This window comes from Cervus canadensis, chromosome 3 (genome assembly GCF_019320065.1).
Source record: "Cervus canadensis isolate Bull #8, Minnesota chromosome 3, ASM1932006v1, whole genome shotgun sequence".
Classification (NCBI taxonomy): Eukaryota; Metazoa; Chordata; class Mammalia; order Artiodactyla; family Cervidae; genus Cervus; species Cervus canadensis.
The window spans coordinates 112,690,182-112,707,813 of NC_057388.1; the positions used below are offsets into that span (position 1 = coordinate 112,690,182).

Here is a 17,632-nt window from a genome sequence, read left to right on the forward strand (position 1 = left end):
GCTGTACCAATTTACATTCCCAACAACAGTGTAGGGCTTCCTTTGCTCCACACCCTCTCCAGCATTTGTCATTTGTAGACTTTGTGAAGATGGTGAAATGGCCCAAATTTTGCTCAGTATAGTATCTTCTATTTCTGCCACTGAGATCCACCCCCACCACAGCTTCAGGACTGAAACCCCCAGGGAGACTGAAGCCTCCCTGCTGACAGGGGTGTTCAGTTCAGTCGCTCTTTGCCTTTTCATATCGTTCACGGGATTCTCAAGGCAAGAATACTGAAGTGGTTTGCCATTCCCTTCTCCAGTGGACCATGTTTTGTCAGAACTCTCCAACATGACCAGTGCTTCTTGGGTGGCCCTACACAATGTGGCTTATTGTTTCACTGAGTTAGACAAGGCTGCGATTCATGTGATGAGTTTGGTTAATTTTCTATGGTTGTGCTTTTCATCTGTCTGCCCTCTGATGGAGACGGCTAAGAGGCTTATGGAAGCTCCCTGATGGGAGAGACTGACTGTGGGGCAATCTGGGTCTTTTTCTTATGGGTCAGCCGACGCCCTCCCGCATCCTTATGGCATCCCCTCAGGGTTATTCTCAGTTGAAGAGATTTCTCTCTTCCAAGATGGTCCCCCCTACTCCCAGGGCACTCACATTTTAGGACTGGTCCCTGCAGAGGCACAGGGACCCCAGTTTGGGACCAGTCTGCCCCCGCCCTCCGAGCTACAGCGCCAGGTGATGTGGCTGCGCCCTTGTTGTGACTCATCACAGCCCAGTGTCTCCTTCCGCCCCGTCCTACGTCCTTCGGGGTCACACAGGTTTCCATTCCAAGAGCTCTCCTAAAGAAAGTTCATGCCTGCAGCATTTTTATCTCAGAATCTGCTCCTAGTGAACTCAGCCAGTGACACCCGTCCAAACACAGAGTGTGATCTTCCTCCCCCAGTTGAGTGGGAAGCGGGGAAGAACTGGGGCGGTGGGGCCCTCTTAGCATCCTGAGGACCCTATTGTGGACTCTGTGGTGGAATGTAGGACTCGGGGCATTTTCTGGTGACTGCATCCTTTGAGATTATTTTAGTCCTTCTGGAAGCTGGCTATCCTTACAAGTGTACTTTCATACTTCATAACCAACGTCCCTATCTAGTATACAAAACCAAAATTACAGAGGACTTTAAAAAAAATCAGCATTGAATTAAATGCATTAGTATACCTAGGAAGGTGTACCGAAAGTTTCATGGTAGTTTTCTTTCCAGGCATGTTGCATTTTCTTTTCTTTTTTTTTTTTTTTGGTTCTGTGTGCATGTGTGTTCATCAGTCACTTTCTTCTTTTTGTTTTTAATCTTAAGTGTTTGCGAAATGTAGTATTAATAGAGGAAAGGGCTCATATAAGTTTATAGCACACTAAATTTTCAGTTGTCACAAACTGAACACACCCAAGTAACGAGCACTCAACTCAAGACACGGAATGTTGTTGGCAAACCAAAACCCCTTATGCCCTCTATGGGTGACCTCTCACTGAACTTGTGATAGCATAGGTTAACTTTAGCTATTTTTCTACTTTATAGCAATAAAATCATGCATGAGGTATTCTGTTGTATCTGGCTTTTTTGGCTTACCATTGTATTTTGAGATGTATCCAAGTTGTTACGTGTAGCAATAAGTTGTGTATTTTCACTGCTGTATACTATTTCATTGTATGACTATAAGCCAACATATTTAATTTGTAATATGAAGATATTTATATAGTTAACCCCATTAATTTGGACCATACTGTTTTGCTTTTTCATTTTAAAATCACTTTTTCCCCAGATGTTTTACTTCTCAGGTTTTATTGGGGTAAAATTGGCAAATTATAATTGTATATCTTTAACGTATATACAACTTAATGGTTTGGTATGTGCATTGTGAAATAGTCACCACAAGCTAATTAACATATCCATCACCTCACATAGTTACCATTTTCCTTCCTTCCTTTCTTTTCTTGGGGTGAGAGCATTGACCCTATGTCCAGTGGTTTGCTATTCTGTGTATCCTGCCATAAATACTGTGGCCATTACCTTTGGTTGGCAAGCACACATTTCTGTTGGCTATGCACCTTGTGGTAGAATGGTGAAGGTGAACTATGTGTAATATTCAGGTTTCTGAGATACTCCACAGTGTTTTCCAAAGTGGTTCTATTAATATTTATTGTTGTTCAGTCCCTTGGTTGTGTCTGACTCTTTGCGACCCATGGACTGCAGCACACAAGGCTTCCCTGTCCATCACCAACTCCCAGAGCTTGCTCAGACTCATGTCCATTGAGTTGGTGATGCCATCCAACCATCTCATTTTTTGTTGTCCCCTTCTCCTGCTGCCTTCAATCTTTCCCAGCATCAGGGTCTTTTCCAATGAGTCAGTTCTATTCATCAGGTGGCCAAAGTATTGAAGCTTCAGCTTCAACATCAGTCCTTCTAATGAATATTCAGGGTTGATTTCCTTTAGGATGGACTGATTTGATCTCCTTGCAGTCCAAGGGACTCTCAAGCATCTTATCCAACACCACAATTCAAAAGCATCAACTCTTTGGCGTTCAACCTTCTTTATGGTCCAACTCTCACATCCATACATGACTACTGGAAAAACCATAGCTTTCACTAGACAGACCTTTGTTGGCAAAGTAATATCTCTGCTTTTTAACACACTGTCTAGGTTTGTCAAAGCTTTTCTTACAAGGAGCAGGCATCTTTTAATTTCATGGCTGCAGTCATCATCTGCAGTGATTTTGGAGACCAAAAAAGAAAGTCTGTCACTGTTTCCATTGTTTCCTCATCTATTTGCCATGAAGTGATAGGACCGGATGTCATGATCTTTGTTTTTTGAATGTTGAGTTTTAAGTCAGCTTTTTCACTCTCCTCTTTCACTTTCATCAAGAGGCTCTTTAGCTCCTCTTCACTTTCTGCCATAAGTGTGGTGTCATCTGTATATCTGAGGTTACTAATATTTCTACCAGCAATATTTTTTTTAAACTGAAAGCAGCAGAGTATTTTATTTTATTTTTTAAAAAAACCATCATTCAGTAAATGTTATTACACTATAAAACATCTAGTTTACAACTGAAAGGTTTTCTAAAGAGATGATTTGGAGCCTTCCACATTTATCATATGCCTTTTCATTATTCTTGCAATTCTGGATCCAAATTGCGTGGCCCGCTTTGGCAGAAGAAGAGAGGCTGTTTGACCAAGTTCCACTGCTGCAAGACACAAAATTAGTTTTTCACCAATTCCACAGGGTAAAGTCAAGTTTGCCTTTTCCCAGACTGGTAGGGAATTTAGAAAGGAGACAATATTTTAATCCAGGAAAGGAAATCTTGCTTCTTTTCCATGATCACTGATATGTCTATCATCATGATTAAGATTTCTAGAAGAAATTCGACCCAGTTCCATTTCAATTCCTTATTCAGTCTCCCCAGCCCATGTGTCAGGAAGTGGACCCAATGACAAGAAGAACCTGCAAGCTGCTCATCTGAACCAACTCTGGTAAGAACCACCTTTGCACTGCTCTGATACGGTTTTTCTCCATCTTGGGTCACTAACCAACCAGCTCCTCTGGAAGCAAACCAGACTGCACAGCCAATGCTATCATCTAGGACTTTATCCAAGGGCTGGATTAAGTGTGATATTTGAGTTCTTCCTAATCTTTGCAGTTCTTCTAGAGAAACATTAATTTCAACAAGATTCCAAATCCCCAAAGGATTGGCAGCTTGCAGTTCCGTCAGTCCTGCTCTTCCTGTGACTCGACCTGGTACATTGAACTGTTCACCGGGTCTAGCAGCAGCAGCAGTAATAGTTTTGGAGAATTCTTCAGAGGGTATTTCACAATGATTTTTCTGTTTTCTCCCTTTTTTGTTAAAATTAACTGGTATGGTCTTTTCTTTAGTCATGAAAGCCACATTAAGAAGATCAGTTGGTTCATCTAAAGGAATATGATGGTCAGCAAGGGCTGCAATGACCATGGAATCAATCCCTCCAGAAAACAGAATTGCAACATTCACTTTCCTATTACTAGTTTTCAAAACTTCGCTTGGTTTCAGGCTTTCATCCCTAGGTAAACACAAGACACGTCTCTTGACTGCGATACTCGGGACACCAATGAACTGCTGAACTACTTCCTTCGTGTGTCCATCAGTAAGAAAGACCTGAAGGGTCTCTTGTCAGTGGACTCCTGGAACTACTGCTGCAATGGGTCTCAAATGCAGCTTGTGGCAATGGCATATTTAAAGGGACAACAGGTGCTTTAAGATACAGTTTGGCTTCATTTGCTGCCACCAAGACAAATGTTGGCAAGTCTGCTGAAATCCCAGTCAGGCTATTAACACATTCTCTGACATTCCACGCCCCCCCCCCCCCCGCCAGAATTGTATTTCCAAGGATACAACTTTAAAACGACAGATTTGGAAATGGAAAGAGACTTGAGATCAATTCTGAAAATTCCAGATGCTGGAACTTCCTGCCACTGATCGGCCACTCCAGAGGCTTGGGCACCAACTGAAGAGAGGCAGAAACTCTTGCCCAAGTTACTAAAATGCCAAAGCAAGCTACGATGACCAAAAAAGTCCCTCAGTTCAGTTCAGTTCAGTCACTCAGTCGTGTCCGACTGTTTGCGACCCCATGAATCGCAGCACTCCAGGCCTCCCTGTCCATCACCAACTCCTGGAGTTTACTCAAACTCACGCCCATCAAGTCGGTGATGCCATCCAGCCATCTCATCCTCTGTTGTCCCCTTCTCCTGCCCCCAATCCCTCCCAACATCAGGATCTTTTCCAATGAGTCAACTCTTAAAGTATTGGAGTTTCAGCTTCAGCATCAGTCTTTCCAATGAGCACCCAGGACTGATCTCCTTTAGGATGGACTGGTTGGATCTTCTTGCAGTTCAAGGGACTCTCAACAGTCTTCTCCAACACCACAGTTCAAAAGCATCAATTTTTTGGCGCTCAGCATTCTTCACAGTCCAACTCTCACATCCATACATGACCACTGGAAAAACCATAGCCTTGACTAGATGAACCTTTGTTGGCTAAGTAATGTCTCTGCTTTTTAATATACTATCTAGGTTGGTCATAACTTTCCTTCCAAGGAGTAAGCGTCTTCTAATTTCATGGCTGCAGTCACCATCTGCAGTGATTTTGGAGCCCAGAAAAATAAAGTCTGACACTGCTTCCACTGTTTCCCCATCTATTTGCCATGAAGTGATGGGACCAGATGCCATGATCTTAGTTTTCTGAATGTTGAGCTTTAAGCCAACTTTTTCACTCTCCTCTTTCACTTTCATCAAGAGGCTTTTTAGTTCCTCTTCACTTTCTGCCATAAGGGGTGGTATCATCTGCATATCTGAGGTTATGGATATTTCTCCCGGCAATCTTGATTCCAGCTTGTGCTTCTTCCAGCCTAGCGTTTCTCATGATGTACTCTGCATATAAGTTAAATGAGCAGGGTGACAATGTACAGCCTTGATGTACTCCTTTTCCTATTTGGAACCAGTCTGTTGTTCCATGTCCAGTCCTAACTATCCCATAAAGAAAGGCTAGATGCTTGATAATATATAAAAGACCAAGGATCTTGGGCTTTTGAGAAGAGTGACAAAATACCAGATTTATTCCTACAAGAGGAAAGATAATGAAACATGATTTGAGTATCATTCTCTTCTGCTTGGACCTTGATCCCACTAAAGACTTCTCCATTCCACAGGAATACATTGCCTCTTTCATCTTCCACAGGAAGGAAAGTTATGACCAACCTAGATAGAGAGACCAACACATCTCTTAAATGAAGGACATGCCCAGAGAATAAACACTGGTAGTTAACATTGGATCTTAACAACTGTTTACTACTATTGGGCCCCCGTTATTTAAGATTACACAGTAAATCCTCTTTCAAAGCTTTGCAAAATGCTCAACAGAAAAGCTTACTGCACAACAAATGCCACACATTGCTATCTAAAGTCAAGTTGGTTATTTCTTGATTTTGGTATACTCTTAGTTTTCTATTTCTTGATATTCTTTCCTTAGCTCATCCAATATATTTTTGCTTTCAGAAAACATTTCTATTCGGTCTGCAAGAAAGAATATGTTGCTGTTCTGTTGCTGCCTATATACTTTCCTGTTCTTCTTAAGGTTAAAAAGTTCATCCACAACAACTTTTTGTTCTTTAGTCTTTGTTGAGCTCTTCCTTGTGCACGGTCAAGCTCTCAGCAGGGACCAGCCCAGCGCGGTCCTCAGATTGTTCACCCCGGTCGTCAGGTTGCTCACCCCGGCTGGGCATCTCAGCAGAGAACCAAATACTCTCCCAGCAATCTTGATTCCAGCTTATGCTACATCCAGCCTGGCATTTCACATGATGTACTCCAAAAATAATTTAAATAAACAAGGTGACAATATACAGCCTTGACATACTCCTGTCCCAATTTGGAACCAGTCTGTTGTTTCATGTCCAGTTCTAACTGTTGCTTTTTGCCCTGCATACTAATTTCTCAGGCGGCAGATAAGGTGATCTGGTATACCCATCTCTTTAAGAATTTCCCACAGTTTGTTGTGATCCATGCAACAGTCAAAGGCTTTAGTGTAGTCAATGAAGCAGAAGTAGATGTTTTTCTGGAATTCTCTTGCTTTTCCTGTGATCCAACGGATGTTGGCAATTTGATCTCTGGTTCCTCTGCCTTTTCTACATCCAGCTTGAACATCTGAAAGTTCTCTAGTTAATGTATATTTTCACGAAACATGGGAGAGTTCAGTTTGCTTCATAGTCTCAGAAGTTTCTCAGAGTTTTCTCTGTTATATTTTTAACACAATTTTAAAATTATTCTTGGGCTTTTAATTTTATTTTGTATTGCTGTTGTTTTAAAAATTACAAATTATGTGTACTTGGATATTGTTTGTAAGACAATTTTTATGATTTTTTAATAATTTTGCATCTATCAGTTTACTAAATTTTATTGTTTGCATAGTTTATTAGTTTATTCTCTTGATTTTTCCAAGATATATAATCAAAGCATCTACAAATAATGATAATTTCGCATCCTTCTTTGCATTTTTATACAAGCAGCTTCTTTGTCTTTTATGGTTTCAGTGTATATTTCCTCTAGAAAAAAGTTTAAAATAGTGTTAATAGTGAACATTCTAATCTTCCAAAGCACCACTAAACCTCCAAAATCTTTATTGAAATATTTTTATCAATAGAATACACTCCCTGAAAAATCTTTTAGTAATAGATCTTTGCAGCAGTTCCAGAGAATAAAGGTGGGAATGAAGCATTCAAATAAAAAAAAAAGATGTTCTTGAAGACCAGAGCATCAAAGAAAAGAAAATCTTAGGATAACACAAGGTGGAAAAGGTCAGAAGTGACCAGACATGGCCAGTAACACTTAAAGGGGGAAAAAGAGGAGGAAAAGGAAACAAAATGAAACATTGTGATGCCCACAGCCCAGGAACACAGATGCACTGAAAGAGTGAGATTCAATCCCCAAGTAATGCTTCCCTCCTCACTCCTTCCCACATCACAGGACACAGGATGAAAACAGTGAATAAAGAGGAGTGAACAGCAAGATACAAGTTCTATTTAAGAAGGGGTTTTAGGGAAACCCACAGACAACTGGGGAGACAAACAAGGGCACCAGAGGAGAATGAAGCTCCAGCAGACATTAAACACAGCCCAGCTCCCAGCCAGGTCAACATAAAATCTCACACCACAGGCTTATTCACCTTAATTCCTCATATCAGATATTATCATGTCGGACTTTCAACATCATTGCAGGATGTGCTAAAGGCAGGAGAAAACACAGAAAGCAAAGCTTAGACCCAGACTCTGATGTGACACAGATCTTGGAATTTTCAGGCACAGAATGTGTGTGGATATACACAAATATAGAGAGACACTAATTGTAAAGAATTGACTGGTGTGGGGCTCATGGGATTATGGAGGTGACAAGTCTCGGGATCTAGGGTCAGTAAACTGGCGACCCTGGAGCCAATGGAGCGGCTGAAGGAGGAGCTGGGGGAGGGAGAGAGTCAGGGAGTAAGCGTCATGATGGAGAAGACAGAGGATGTCTGCAGGAAGGGGAATTCTCAAAAAGGGAGGAAATCGATAAAAAACTCACTCTGCTGGCAGCACATTTTCTGAAAGATCTGCTGCTTTGGTTTAAGCCTCTGAGTTCCACTTGTCCTAATGCAGGATAAAAGTAATAACAACAGTCGTGTTCCTGTTTCCCCTGTTGATATTACCAGTGAAGTCACTCAGTTGTGTCCCACACCTGCAACCCCATGGACTGCAGCCTGCCAGGGTCCTCTGTGCTGGGGTTTTCCAGGTGAGAACACTGGAGGGGGTCACCACCAGGCCTGCAGACAAGAGCAGCCCACAGAGCTTTCTGTCTGGGGTGGGGGGCCTGGCTGGGGGACTCCCCCACTTTCTCTTGTCTCTTCTCCTGGCTGACAGCTGCACTCTTTTTTTTTTTTTTTTTCTTTTTTTTATTGTTTGGAGGCTAATTACTTTACAATATTGTAGTGGTTTTGCCATACTTGACATGAATCAGCCATGGATTTATATGTGTTTCCCATCCCCCCCCCCCCATGCCTCCCTCCCCATCCCATCCCTCTGGGTCTTCCCAGTGCACCAGCCCTGAGCACTTGTCTCATGCATCCAACCTGGGCTGGTGATCTGTTTCACCCTTGATAGTATACCTGTTTCAATGCTATTCTCTCAGACCATCCCACCCTCGCCTTCTCCCACAGAGTCCCAAAGTCTGTTTTGTACATCTGTGTCTCTTATCCTGTTTTGCATATATGGTTATCGTTACCATCTTTTAAAATTCCATATATATGCATTAGTATACTGTATTGGTCTTTATCTTTCTGTCTTACTTCACTCTGTACAATGGGCTCCAGTTTCATCCATCTCATTAGAAATGACTCAAATGAATTATCTTTAATGGCTGAGTAATATTCCATGGTGTATATGTACAATAGCTTCCTTATCCATTCATCTGCTGATGGGCATGTAGGTTGCTTCCATGTCCTGGCTTTTATAAACAGTGCTGCGATGAACATTGGGGTGCACATGTCTCTTTCAGATCTGGTTTCCTTGGTGTGTATGCCCAGGAGTGGGATTGCTGGGTCATATGGCAGTTCTAGTTCCAGTTTTTTAAGGAATCTCCACACTCTTCTCCATAGTGGCTGTACTAGTTTTCATTCCCACCAACAGTGTAAGAGGGTTCCCTTTTCTCCACACCCTCTCCAGCATTTATTGCTTGTAGACTTTTGGATAGCAGCCATCCTGACTGGCGTGTAATGGTACCTCATTGTGGTTTTGATTTGCATTTCTCTAATAATGAGTGATTTTGAGCATCTTTTCATGTGTTTGTTAGCCATCTGTATGTCTTCTTTGGAGAAATGTCTGTTTAGTTCTTTGGTCCATTTTTTGATTGGGTCATTTATTTTTCTGGAATTGAGCTGCAGGAGTTGCTTGTATATTTTTGAGATTAATCCTTTGTCTGTTGCTTCATTTGCTATTATTTTCTCCCATTCTGAAGGATGTCTTTTCACCTTGCTTGTAGTTTCATACATCATGACCAAGTGGACTTTATCCCAGGAATGCAAGGATTCTTTAATATCCACAAATCAATCAATGTAATACACCACATTAACAAATTGAAAGATAAAATCCACATGATTATCTCAATAGATGCGGGAAAAGCCTTTGACAAAATTCAACATCCATTTATGATGAAAACTCTCCAGAAAGCAGGCATAGATGGAACATACCTCAACATAATAAAATCTATATATGACAAACCCAACCCACAGCAAACATTATCCTCAATGGTGAAAAATTGAAAGCATTTCCCCTAAAGTTAGGAACAAGACAAGGGTGCCCACTCTCATCACTACTATTCAACATAGTTTTGGAAGTGTTGGCCAGAGCAATCAGAGCAGAAAAAGAAATAAAAAGAATCCACATTGGAAAAGAAGAAGTAAAACTCTCACTGTTTGCAGACGACGTGATCCTCTACATAGAAAACCCTAAAGACTCTACCAGAAAATTACTAGAGCTAATCAATGAGTACATTAATGTTGCAGGATATAAAATTAACACACAGAAATCCCTTGCATTCCTATATGCTAACAATGAGAAAACTGAAAGGGAAATTAAGGAAACAATACCATTCACCATTGCAACAAAAAGAATAAAATACTTAAGAGTATATATACCTAAAGAAATGAAAGACCTATATATAGAAAACTATAAAACACTGATGAAAGAAATCAAAGAGGACACAAATAGATGGAGAAATATACCATGTACATGGATTGGAAGAATCAATGTAGTGAAAATGAGTATATGACCCAAAGCAATCTATAGATTCAATGCAATCCCTATCAAGCTACCAATGGCATTTTTCACAGAACTAGAACAAATAATTTCACAATTTGCATGGAAATGCAAAAAACCTCAAATAGTCAAAGCAATCTTGAGAAAGAAGAATGGAACTGGAGGAATCAACCTGCCTGACTTCAGGCTCTACTACAAAGCCACAGTCATCAGGACAGTATGGTAGTGGCACAAAGACAGAAATATAGATCAATGAAACAGAATAGAAAGCCCAGAGATAAATCCACGAACTTATGGACACCTTATCTTCAACAAAGGAGGCAAGAATATACAATGGAAAAAAGACAACCTCTTTAACAAGTGGTGCTGGGAAAACTGGTCCACCACTTGTAAAAGAATGAAACTAGAACACTTTCTAACACCATACACAAAAATAAATTCAAACTGAATTAAAGATCTATATAAGACCAGAAACTATAAAACTCCTAGAGGAGAACATAGGCAAAACACTCTCCAACATAAATCACAGCAGGATCCTGTATGACCCACCTCCCAGAATATTGGAAATAAAAGCAAAAATAAACAAATGGGACCTAATTAAACTTAAAAGCTTTTGCACAGCTGTGCTCTTAAACACAGCTCTTGAGCTGAGCTCTGGATCACGTATTACTGAAAACATATCCGCCATGTCCTCTGTTAGTGTGTACATCTGGGGCAGTGTCACTGATGTCCTCCATTCAGCCTGCAGTGTGTTAGCTCTCAGAGGAGACACAGAGCATTCAGGTGAGCACACGGCCCCAGGAGACGCCAGACACGGGTGTTCCTCCTGCCTCACCGACGATGGGGCGGTAAGTCCAAGGCTGTGGTGAGCATGCCTGTGTGTGGGCGTCTGTGTGTGTGTGCTGGGCTTGAGAGTGTGTTGTGGGGGTACTGTGCACAGTGTGTGTGTGTATGTGTTTGTATGTATACGTGTGTGTTGTGTTGGTGTGTATCTCTGTGTTATGTGTGTTTATTTGTGTATAGATGAGTATATGTGTATTACATTTATATGTGTTGTATGTATATTTATATGTGTGTGTGTATGTTTGTGTGTGTGAGTGGTGTATTGTGTGTGTGTATCTTTGTATGTTTGTCTTGTGAATATATGTGTGTGAGTGGTCTCTGTGTCTTATGTTTGTGTTTGTGTGCTGTTTATGTATGTTCATATGTTTGTGAGTAAATGTGTGTTCATGTGTGTTGTATGTGTGTGCTATGTTTGTACTTTTGTACGTGTATGTGTGTAAGTAGTGAATGTGTTGTGTTTGTGTGTATATTTTGTTTGTATGTTTGTGTGTGTGTGAGTTGTGTATGTGTTGTTTGTGTGTATATTGTTTGTATGTTTGCATGTTTGTGAGTGTGTGTGTGTGAGTGTATGTGTGAGAGTGTCTGTGAGTGCCCCTGTTTCAGGAGCAATGGGAGGAGCCAGGGGAGTCAGGAGGACCTTGCAGCCTTTGGGCTCTGCCTGGAGCTCCCTGCTTACCCTCGGGCAGGACGCTCTGAGTCTCACTTTTCTCCTGGGAAACCTCACAAGGTGACAGATCTGCTCCATGTTGAGACAAACACTGTGGCACGTGGCACACGTGTGGTGATGCTCTGTTGGGCAGGGTTTGGGGTGAGGCGGCCTGGGGCTGGGCAGTCAGCTCTCTGAGCCTGAGAGTGGGTGACAGGAGTTCCTGGTGGGCGACAATGCCCTCCTTGGCAAAGAAGACTGGGAATTGCTCTAGAAAACGTAGTAAAATGTCCTGGAATCTTCCAGGGGGACAAGATCTCAGGGATGTGTAGTTTGAACTCAGCATCCACATCTATGGGGACACAGAGGCCCCAGCAGTGTGACCACCTGAGTCGCTGGCCTGGAGCTGAGCACTGAGGACCCGGGGCTCCCAGCAGGACTGGACCACACGTGGAGAGGTAGCCTGTGCGTGTCTGCTGCCCTCCTCACCCCTCAGCGCTCAGCCTCTGTGGCCCCCACTGCCAGGCTCCCCTCACAGATTGTTCTGGCCCCATGAGCCCCTCACCAGGCCCTCCAGCAATGTCCTGCTCACATCTACCCGGCACCCTGGCCACTGCTCCCAGGACAGCGTCTGTCAGGATGTGTCTCTGGTCATTTATGCCCATCACAGAATCCCCCCTCCCAAGTGGAGACCACGTGCAGGGGAAGGAAGGAGGAAACAGGGTCCCTAAAGGAGGTAGCGGGTGTCTCAGACGCCCCCTCACTCTGTCCCATGCCAACAAACCGATGCAAACAGCTTCCATGGGTTAGAGAAAGGCAAAAGTCAGGAGCCCCTGAAAGCTCAGAGGAAATATCAGTAAGACACATTATGGTTTCTTTCTAGATGGAGGAAGAAGAATTCGAAATCCTTCTCCTGGAGGAACCTGAAGAAGGTGCATCCCAGGATCCTTCTCCAGGCGGGTCAGGAGGTAAAGCAACTTTCTAGCCGACATGGACTTGAGAGAGGAGGGGCCGGGGCCTGAGGGGCAGGAGGTGTGCTGGGAAGGGCAGCGGGAGTCCCCCCATCAGAGATTCGTCCACCGGAGTGGCCATCATGGGGCATTTGGGTTGGGCCTCCCTTCACCTCAGCCAGACAGAAGGGAAGGGCCCCTGATGGTGCCGTGGGTCAAAGTAGGCAACAGACCACAGCCACTGCCCCTTCACTGAGTGTCAGGAAGGATGTGTTCGTGGGTGTGACAGACGACTCGCCCCAGGCCCCTGGTGGGTGTTGCCCTGGCTCTGCTGTGAGACTCTCAGGACCACGGGGGCTGCAAAGCACTAGTGAACACATAGCATGCAATCAAGGGCCTGCAGGTCTGGACTCTGTCTTCCCAAGGGGCTCCCTCCCCCCAAAAGCTGTTTCACGGAGACAGAACTTAGGAATTTAGGAATGTTAGAAATCCATCACTTTCCTGGAAAAGGAATTGATTGGCAATTTATTATGCATTTCCACGCAACTATGTTTTATTAGATGAACTTCAGTGGCCTAAACCATTGGGAGAAAGTCATAATATTAAACTGCATAGGAAAGCGATAATCCCAGTGTTCACACCTGATTTACCTTTTTTGCAGCAATCAGGGTTAAGTATTACTTTAAAATTTCTCTTCTGAGCTCAGTGTATTTGACTTTTAAGTCCAAAGGCATGGCATGAGTGTCTCCAGGCTTGCCCAGATGGGAGATCACGGTCTTCCTCTAGCTATGCATCTGAGAGTACAGACGGAATTGCCCTTCCCTGCTTCTGTGGAACTCCCAGTCATTCACACAGGTCACCTGCAGAAGCTAGAAGGAGCCCATATCTTCCAGTCAGAGTTGGTGGGTGGGTCAGCCCACCAAGGCAGAAAGGCAGGAGAAACACAGCCCTGCTGGGGAGAGATGGAAGAAGATGGTGTCAGTCCTGGCCTCAAGAGGCTGAGGGCGCTGCACTGAGACACAGCAATGTCTTCCCTGGGAACAGGCTGGAAATCAGCTAGGGTTTGGTGCTTCTCTATGTGCTTTGGGTCCTGGGACCTGTAAGGCCAGGAGAAGGGAATTCCCTTCGTGCCCTCCAGCCATGGTCATTTCTAAAATCTGGACGTGGGGTCCTCAGTATTAAATGGACATGAAACATCTACTCACAGCTGATGGTTCTGATATTCTCCTGGGTGAGGGTGTCCAGCCCAAACTTCAACAGTGGAGCTTAGGACTGGGACCCAGTGTGAGCTGTGCTGTGGAGCTGGGGGTCTGGCTGAAAGGACCCCACCCTCACAACACTCCTTGTTGGGCAAAGTGAAGGTAATGTGGTGTGTTCGATCACGGGAGGGAGAGGACAGACAGAGGCCGTGTGCTTCCAACTTCACCCTCTTCCTGGGAAGGTCTCCAACCAGAGGGGCTCGAGAAAGCTCAGGCTCCCAGTTCATGAGGCGATGATCCCACCTGGTGGGAATAGGTGGCCCGAGAAGAAGTTTCAAAACAGAAGCATAAAATGTGGTGTTCTGCCATATGATCCTGCAATTCCACTTCTGGGGAAAATGCCCTATAGAGTTAAAATAGATAGTGAATATATGTGCTGCGAGGTGAATAGCAGCATTATTCACAATAGCAAAAAGTGGAAACAACCCCCAACTCCATATATATATGAATAAACACAATGTGGTCTACACCTACAGTGGAATATTATTCAGCCTTAAAAAGGAAGGCAATCTGACACTTGCTCCAACATGAATGAACCTTGAACACAAAGTCAATAAGCCAGACACAGTAGGGCAAAAATTGCCTGATTCCAGTAATGTGTGGTCCTTAGAACAGTCAAACACATGGAGACAGAAAGAGCAGTGGATGTCATGTGTTGGGGGAGGAAGGATGGGGAGTTAGTGTTTAATGGGGACAGGGTGTCATTCGGGAAGATGGAAAGTTCTTGAGACGCTCAAATGATGGCTGCCCATCAGTGTGAATGTACCGAAGGCTACACCTAAACATGGTTCAAACAGTACATTTTATATTATGTATTTTGTACCTTATTTTTCCCAAAAAAAAATCAGAAAAGAGAAAAGGAAGGAAAGCATGTGAACCTAGGGCATATCTCCGATGCAGACGCTGGTCTTCCTTTGTCCTGCCCCCACCCGGACCTTCTGCCCCCTGGAGAGGCTAAAGCGGAGGACGGGCTCTAACCGCAGCCCCCCACCTTCTCTTGATGCTTCCAGGGCAGCGCGGGGATGAAGGGACCCCGCAGACGCTGAGGCTCATCCTGGTGGGAAAATCCGGGAGCGGGAAAAGCGCCACGGGGAAACAGCATCCTCGGGAGGAGAGTGTTCGAGTCCAAGCTCAGCGCTCGCCCGGTGACCCAGGCCTTCCAGCAGGGGCGCCGCGCGTGGGCGGGGAGGGAGCTGCAGGTCGGACATCCTGTCCCGCTGGGAGGCGCCGCGGGGGTCCGCTCAGGGCGTTGGTGAGGCCGGCCCCCGCTCCCCGCCGGGGCCGCACGCGGTGCTCCTGGTGACACAACTCGGCCGGTTCACCGAGGAGGACCAGCAGGTGGCCAGGCGCCTCGAGGAGGTGTTCGGGGCGGGCATCCTGGCCCGCACCGTCCTGGTGTTCACGCGGAACGAAGACCTGGACGGCGGCTCGCTGGGGACATTCCTGCGGGAGACCGACAACCGAGCGCTGGCCGAGCCGGACGCGGTCTGCGCGCGGCGACACTGCGGCTTCAACAACAAGGGGGACGGAACCGAGCTGGAGGCCCAGCTGAGGGAGCTCATGCTGCACGTCGAGGGGGTCCTGTGGGAGCACGAGGGCCGCGCCTACAGCCTCCCGGCTGCCCCTCACCCCCGCGCCGCGCCCCGGGAGAGCTGGGGCCTCTGGCGGCCCGGCGCCGAGGAGGGCGTGGGGACCAGGCCTGGCTGCGGGGCCTGCGCCGCATCCTGAAGGAGCCCGAGCAAGCTGGAGGCCAGCTCCCGCCGAGCGCGCCCATCTGAGGCACAGGCCTCCGCGGCTTCCTGCCTCCGGCTCCCAGGCCCCTCACTTGCGGGTCCATCCCAGGGGTCCCTGCCCCCTCCTGGCTCCAGGCCAGCGTCTGGTCAGGCGGGAGGAGGTGGGTGGGCTCCTGAGTTCTCAGCTCCTTCATCACACCTTCCAGAACACAGGGGCCCTCCTGCTCTGCGCCCCGCGCCCATCCTCACGTGTCTCTGGCGTTCCCTGTCTGCAACAGAACTCTGAGAGAAGCCAAGCCTCCTGAGGCGGGCCTGTGCTCCTTTCTGCCTTGGAACCCTGGCAGCACCCCGGCCACTGGAGGCTCGGCTTATAACGCGATGCAGATCAGCGTGGAATGTGGACCGGGCAACTCGGCGTCTCTTGGGCTGTGTCCTTGCCCGTTAAGAGGGCAGGCACGATGGCTTTTAGGGCCCAGCGCCATGTGGGGCAGGACAGGCTCTGGGCTGGGGAGGAGAAGGCAACTAGAAACGGGGGAGGGCCGCAAGGAGCTGCTCTTGATTCGCTCTTGAGAGAGGCCACCACCCGCAGCAAGGGAGCCCCATGGGATGGAGCAGGGCAGGGCAGGTGTGTCCAGGGGCCAGGTCTGCTCAGGAAACGGGCGTAGACCTGGCTGCAGGACACGGACCGCCTGGAGGTCCAAGTGGACTTGGGCAGTGGAGGAGCTCTTCCCAGGGAGGCTTGGACAAGGGAGGTCACACACCCGGCACCGCCCCTCTGATGCCCACTCTCCCGCATGGAGAGCAGAGGGGAGACTTCCAGCTCCGCCTCTGCCTGACCTGCAACCAGTCCCTTCTCCCCTGAGAGGGGGAGAAAGCAAGCAGAGTCTGGGCCTGTACGCGGGTTCCCCAACCAGGTGTTTGGGGGTGTAGAATGGAGGGAGGAAGGAAGAAAGGGAAGCTGCAAAGAAAGAAGCAGGAGACCACGTGAACGTTCTCGGGAGCAGCCTGCGGGCCTGGGAGAGTCCTGAAACTGGGGTGTCATCTCGCCCTCACCCAGAGGACCCTGAGAAAGCTGCAGCAGGTCTTTAGCTAAAAGTGTCTCGAGTCAGAACAGAGACACATCAGAGTATGCTTAAGATAGCCTTGTGCCAAACTATTTACTAAGTAGGTGATCCATCTCCTGCTGAACTGAAACAGCAGTTATCATATGTTAAATTTTCATATTCCGTATGATTTCTGTGAGAATTTTTGCCTATTCTTGTCTTCCATCTTCTCAACTCCTATATGAATAAAGTATTGACTTGGTTTCTGTGGCTTTGATTGTAATGTGAACTCTCCCCCCCACTCCCGATTTCCTCCCCAGTCACCAGCTTTGTATTTCTTTTGTTATTTTCAGGCATTTATTCTTCTGTGTGAAAATTAAAATTACTTGTTGAGTTTTCTAAAAAGAACATTGTTGTTGTTCCAGTTATAGTGATCTTAACTTTATGTATTGAATTTGGGAGAATTGGAAGCAAGATAAGTCAGACAGAGAAGGACAAGTACTGTGTAATATGTGGAATCTAAAAAGTCAAACCTGTTTAAAAAAAGAAGAGAATGGTGGTTACCAAGAAGTGGGGGCACAGGGGATAAGATTAATGGTGTTCCAGGGTGCAAACTTGTCACAAGCACTAAAAAGCCATAGAGGTCTAAAGTACATTATATTGAATGTAGGCAATAATATTGTAGTATGAGTGTGTGATGTGCTAAAAATTGTTAAAACGGCAACCAAACTATGATACACCAGTCTACCAAAGTAACACTCAGCACACCTTAAATTTACACAATGTGAAAAACAAATTTAAAGTCACATTTAAA

At 45.6% G+C, this 17,632-nt stretch overlaps 1 protein-coding gene and 1 pseudogene across 1 annotated transcript; one reads left to right on the forward strand and one right to left on the reverse strand.

Annotated features, from left to right (window-relative positions):
* Positions 1-3,070: 3,070 nt before the first annotated feature.
* Positions 3,071-5,954, reverse strand: LOC122438858 (annotated as a pseudogene).
* A 5,069-nt stretch (positions 5,955-11,023) lies between these two features.
* Positions 11,024-17,223, forward strand: GIMAP6 (GTPase, IMAP family member 6). The gene is given in 6 exon segments (XM_043464101.1): positions 11,024-11,192; positions 12,717-12,801; positions 15,053-15,132; positions 15,134-15,243; positions 15,245-15,720; positions 15,723-17,223. Coding segments are annotated over 6 exon segments (1,011 nt in total). The 5' UTR covers positions 11,024-11,030; the 3' UTR covers positions 15,821-17,223.
* The last annotated feature ends 409 nt before the right edge of the window (positions 17,224-17,632 follow it).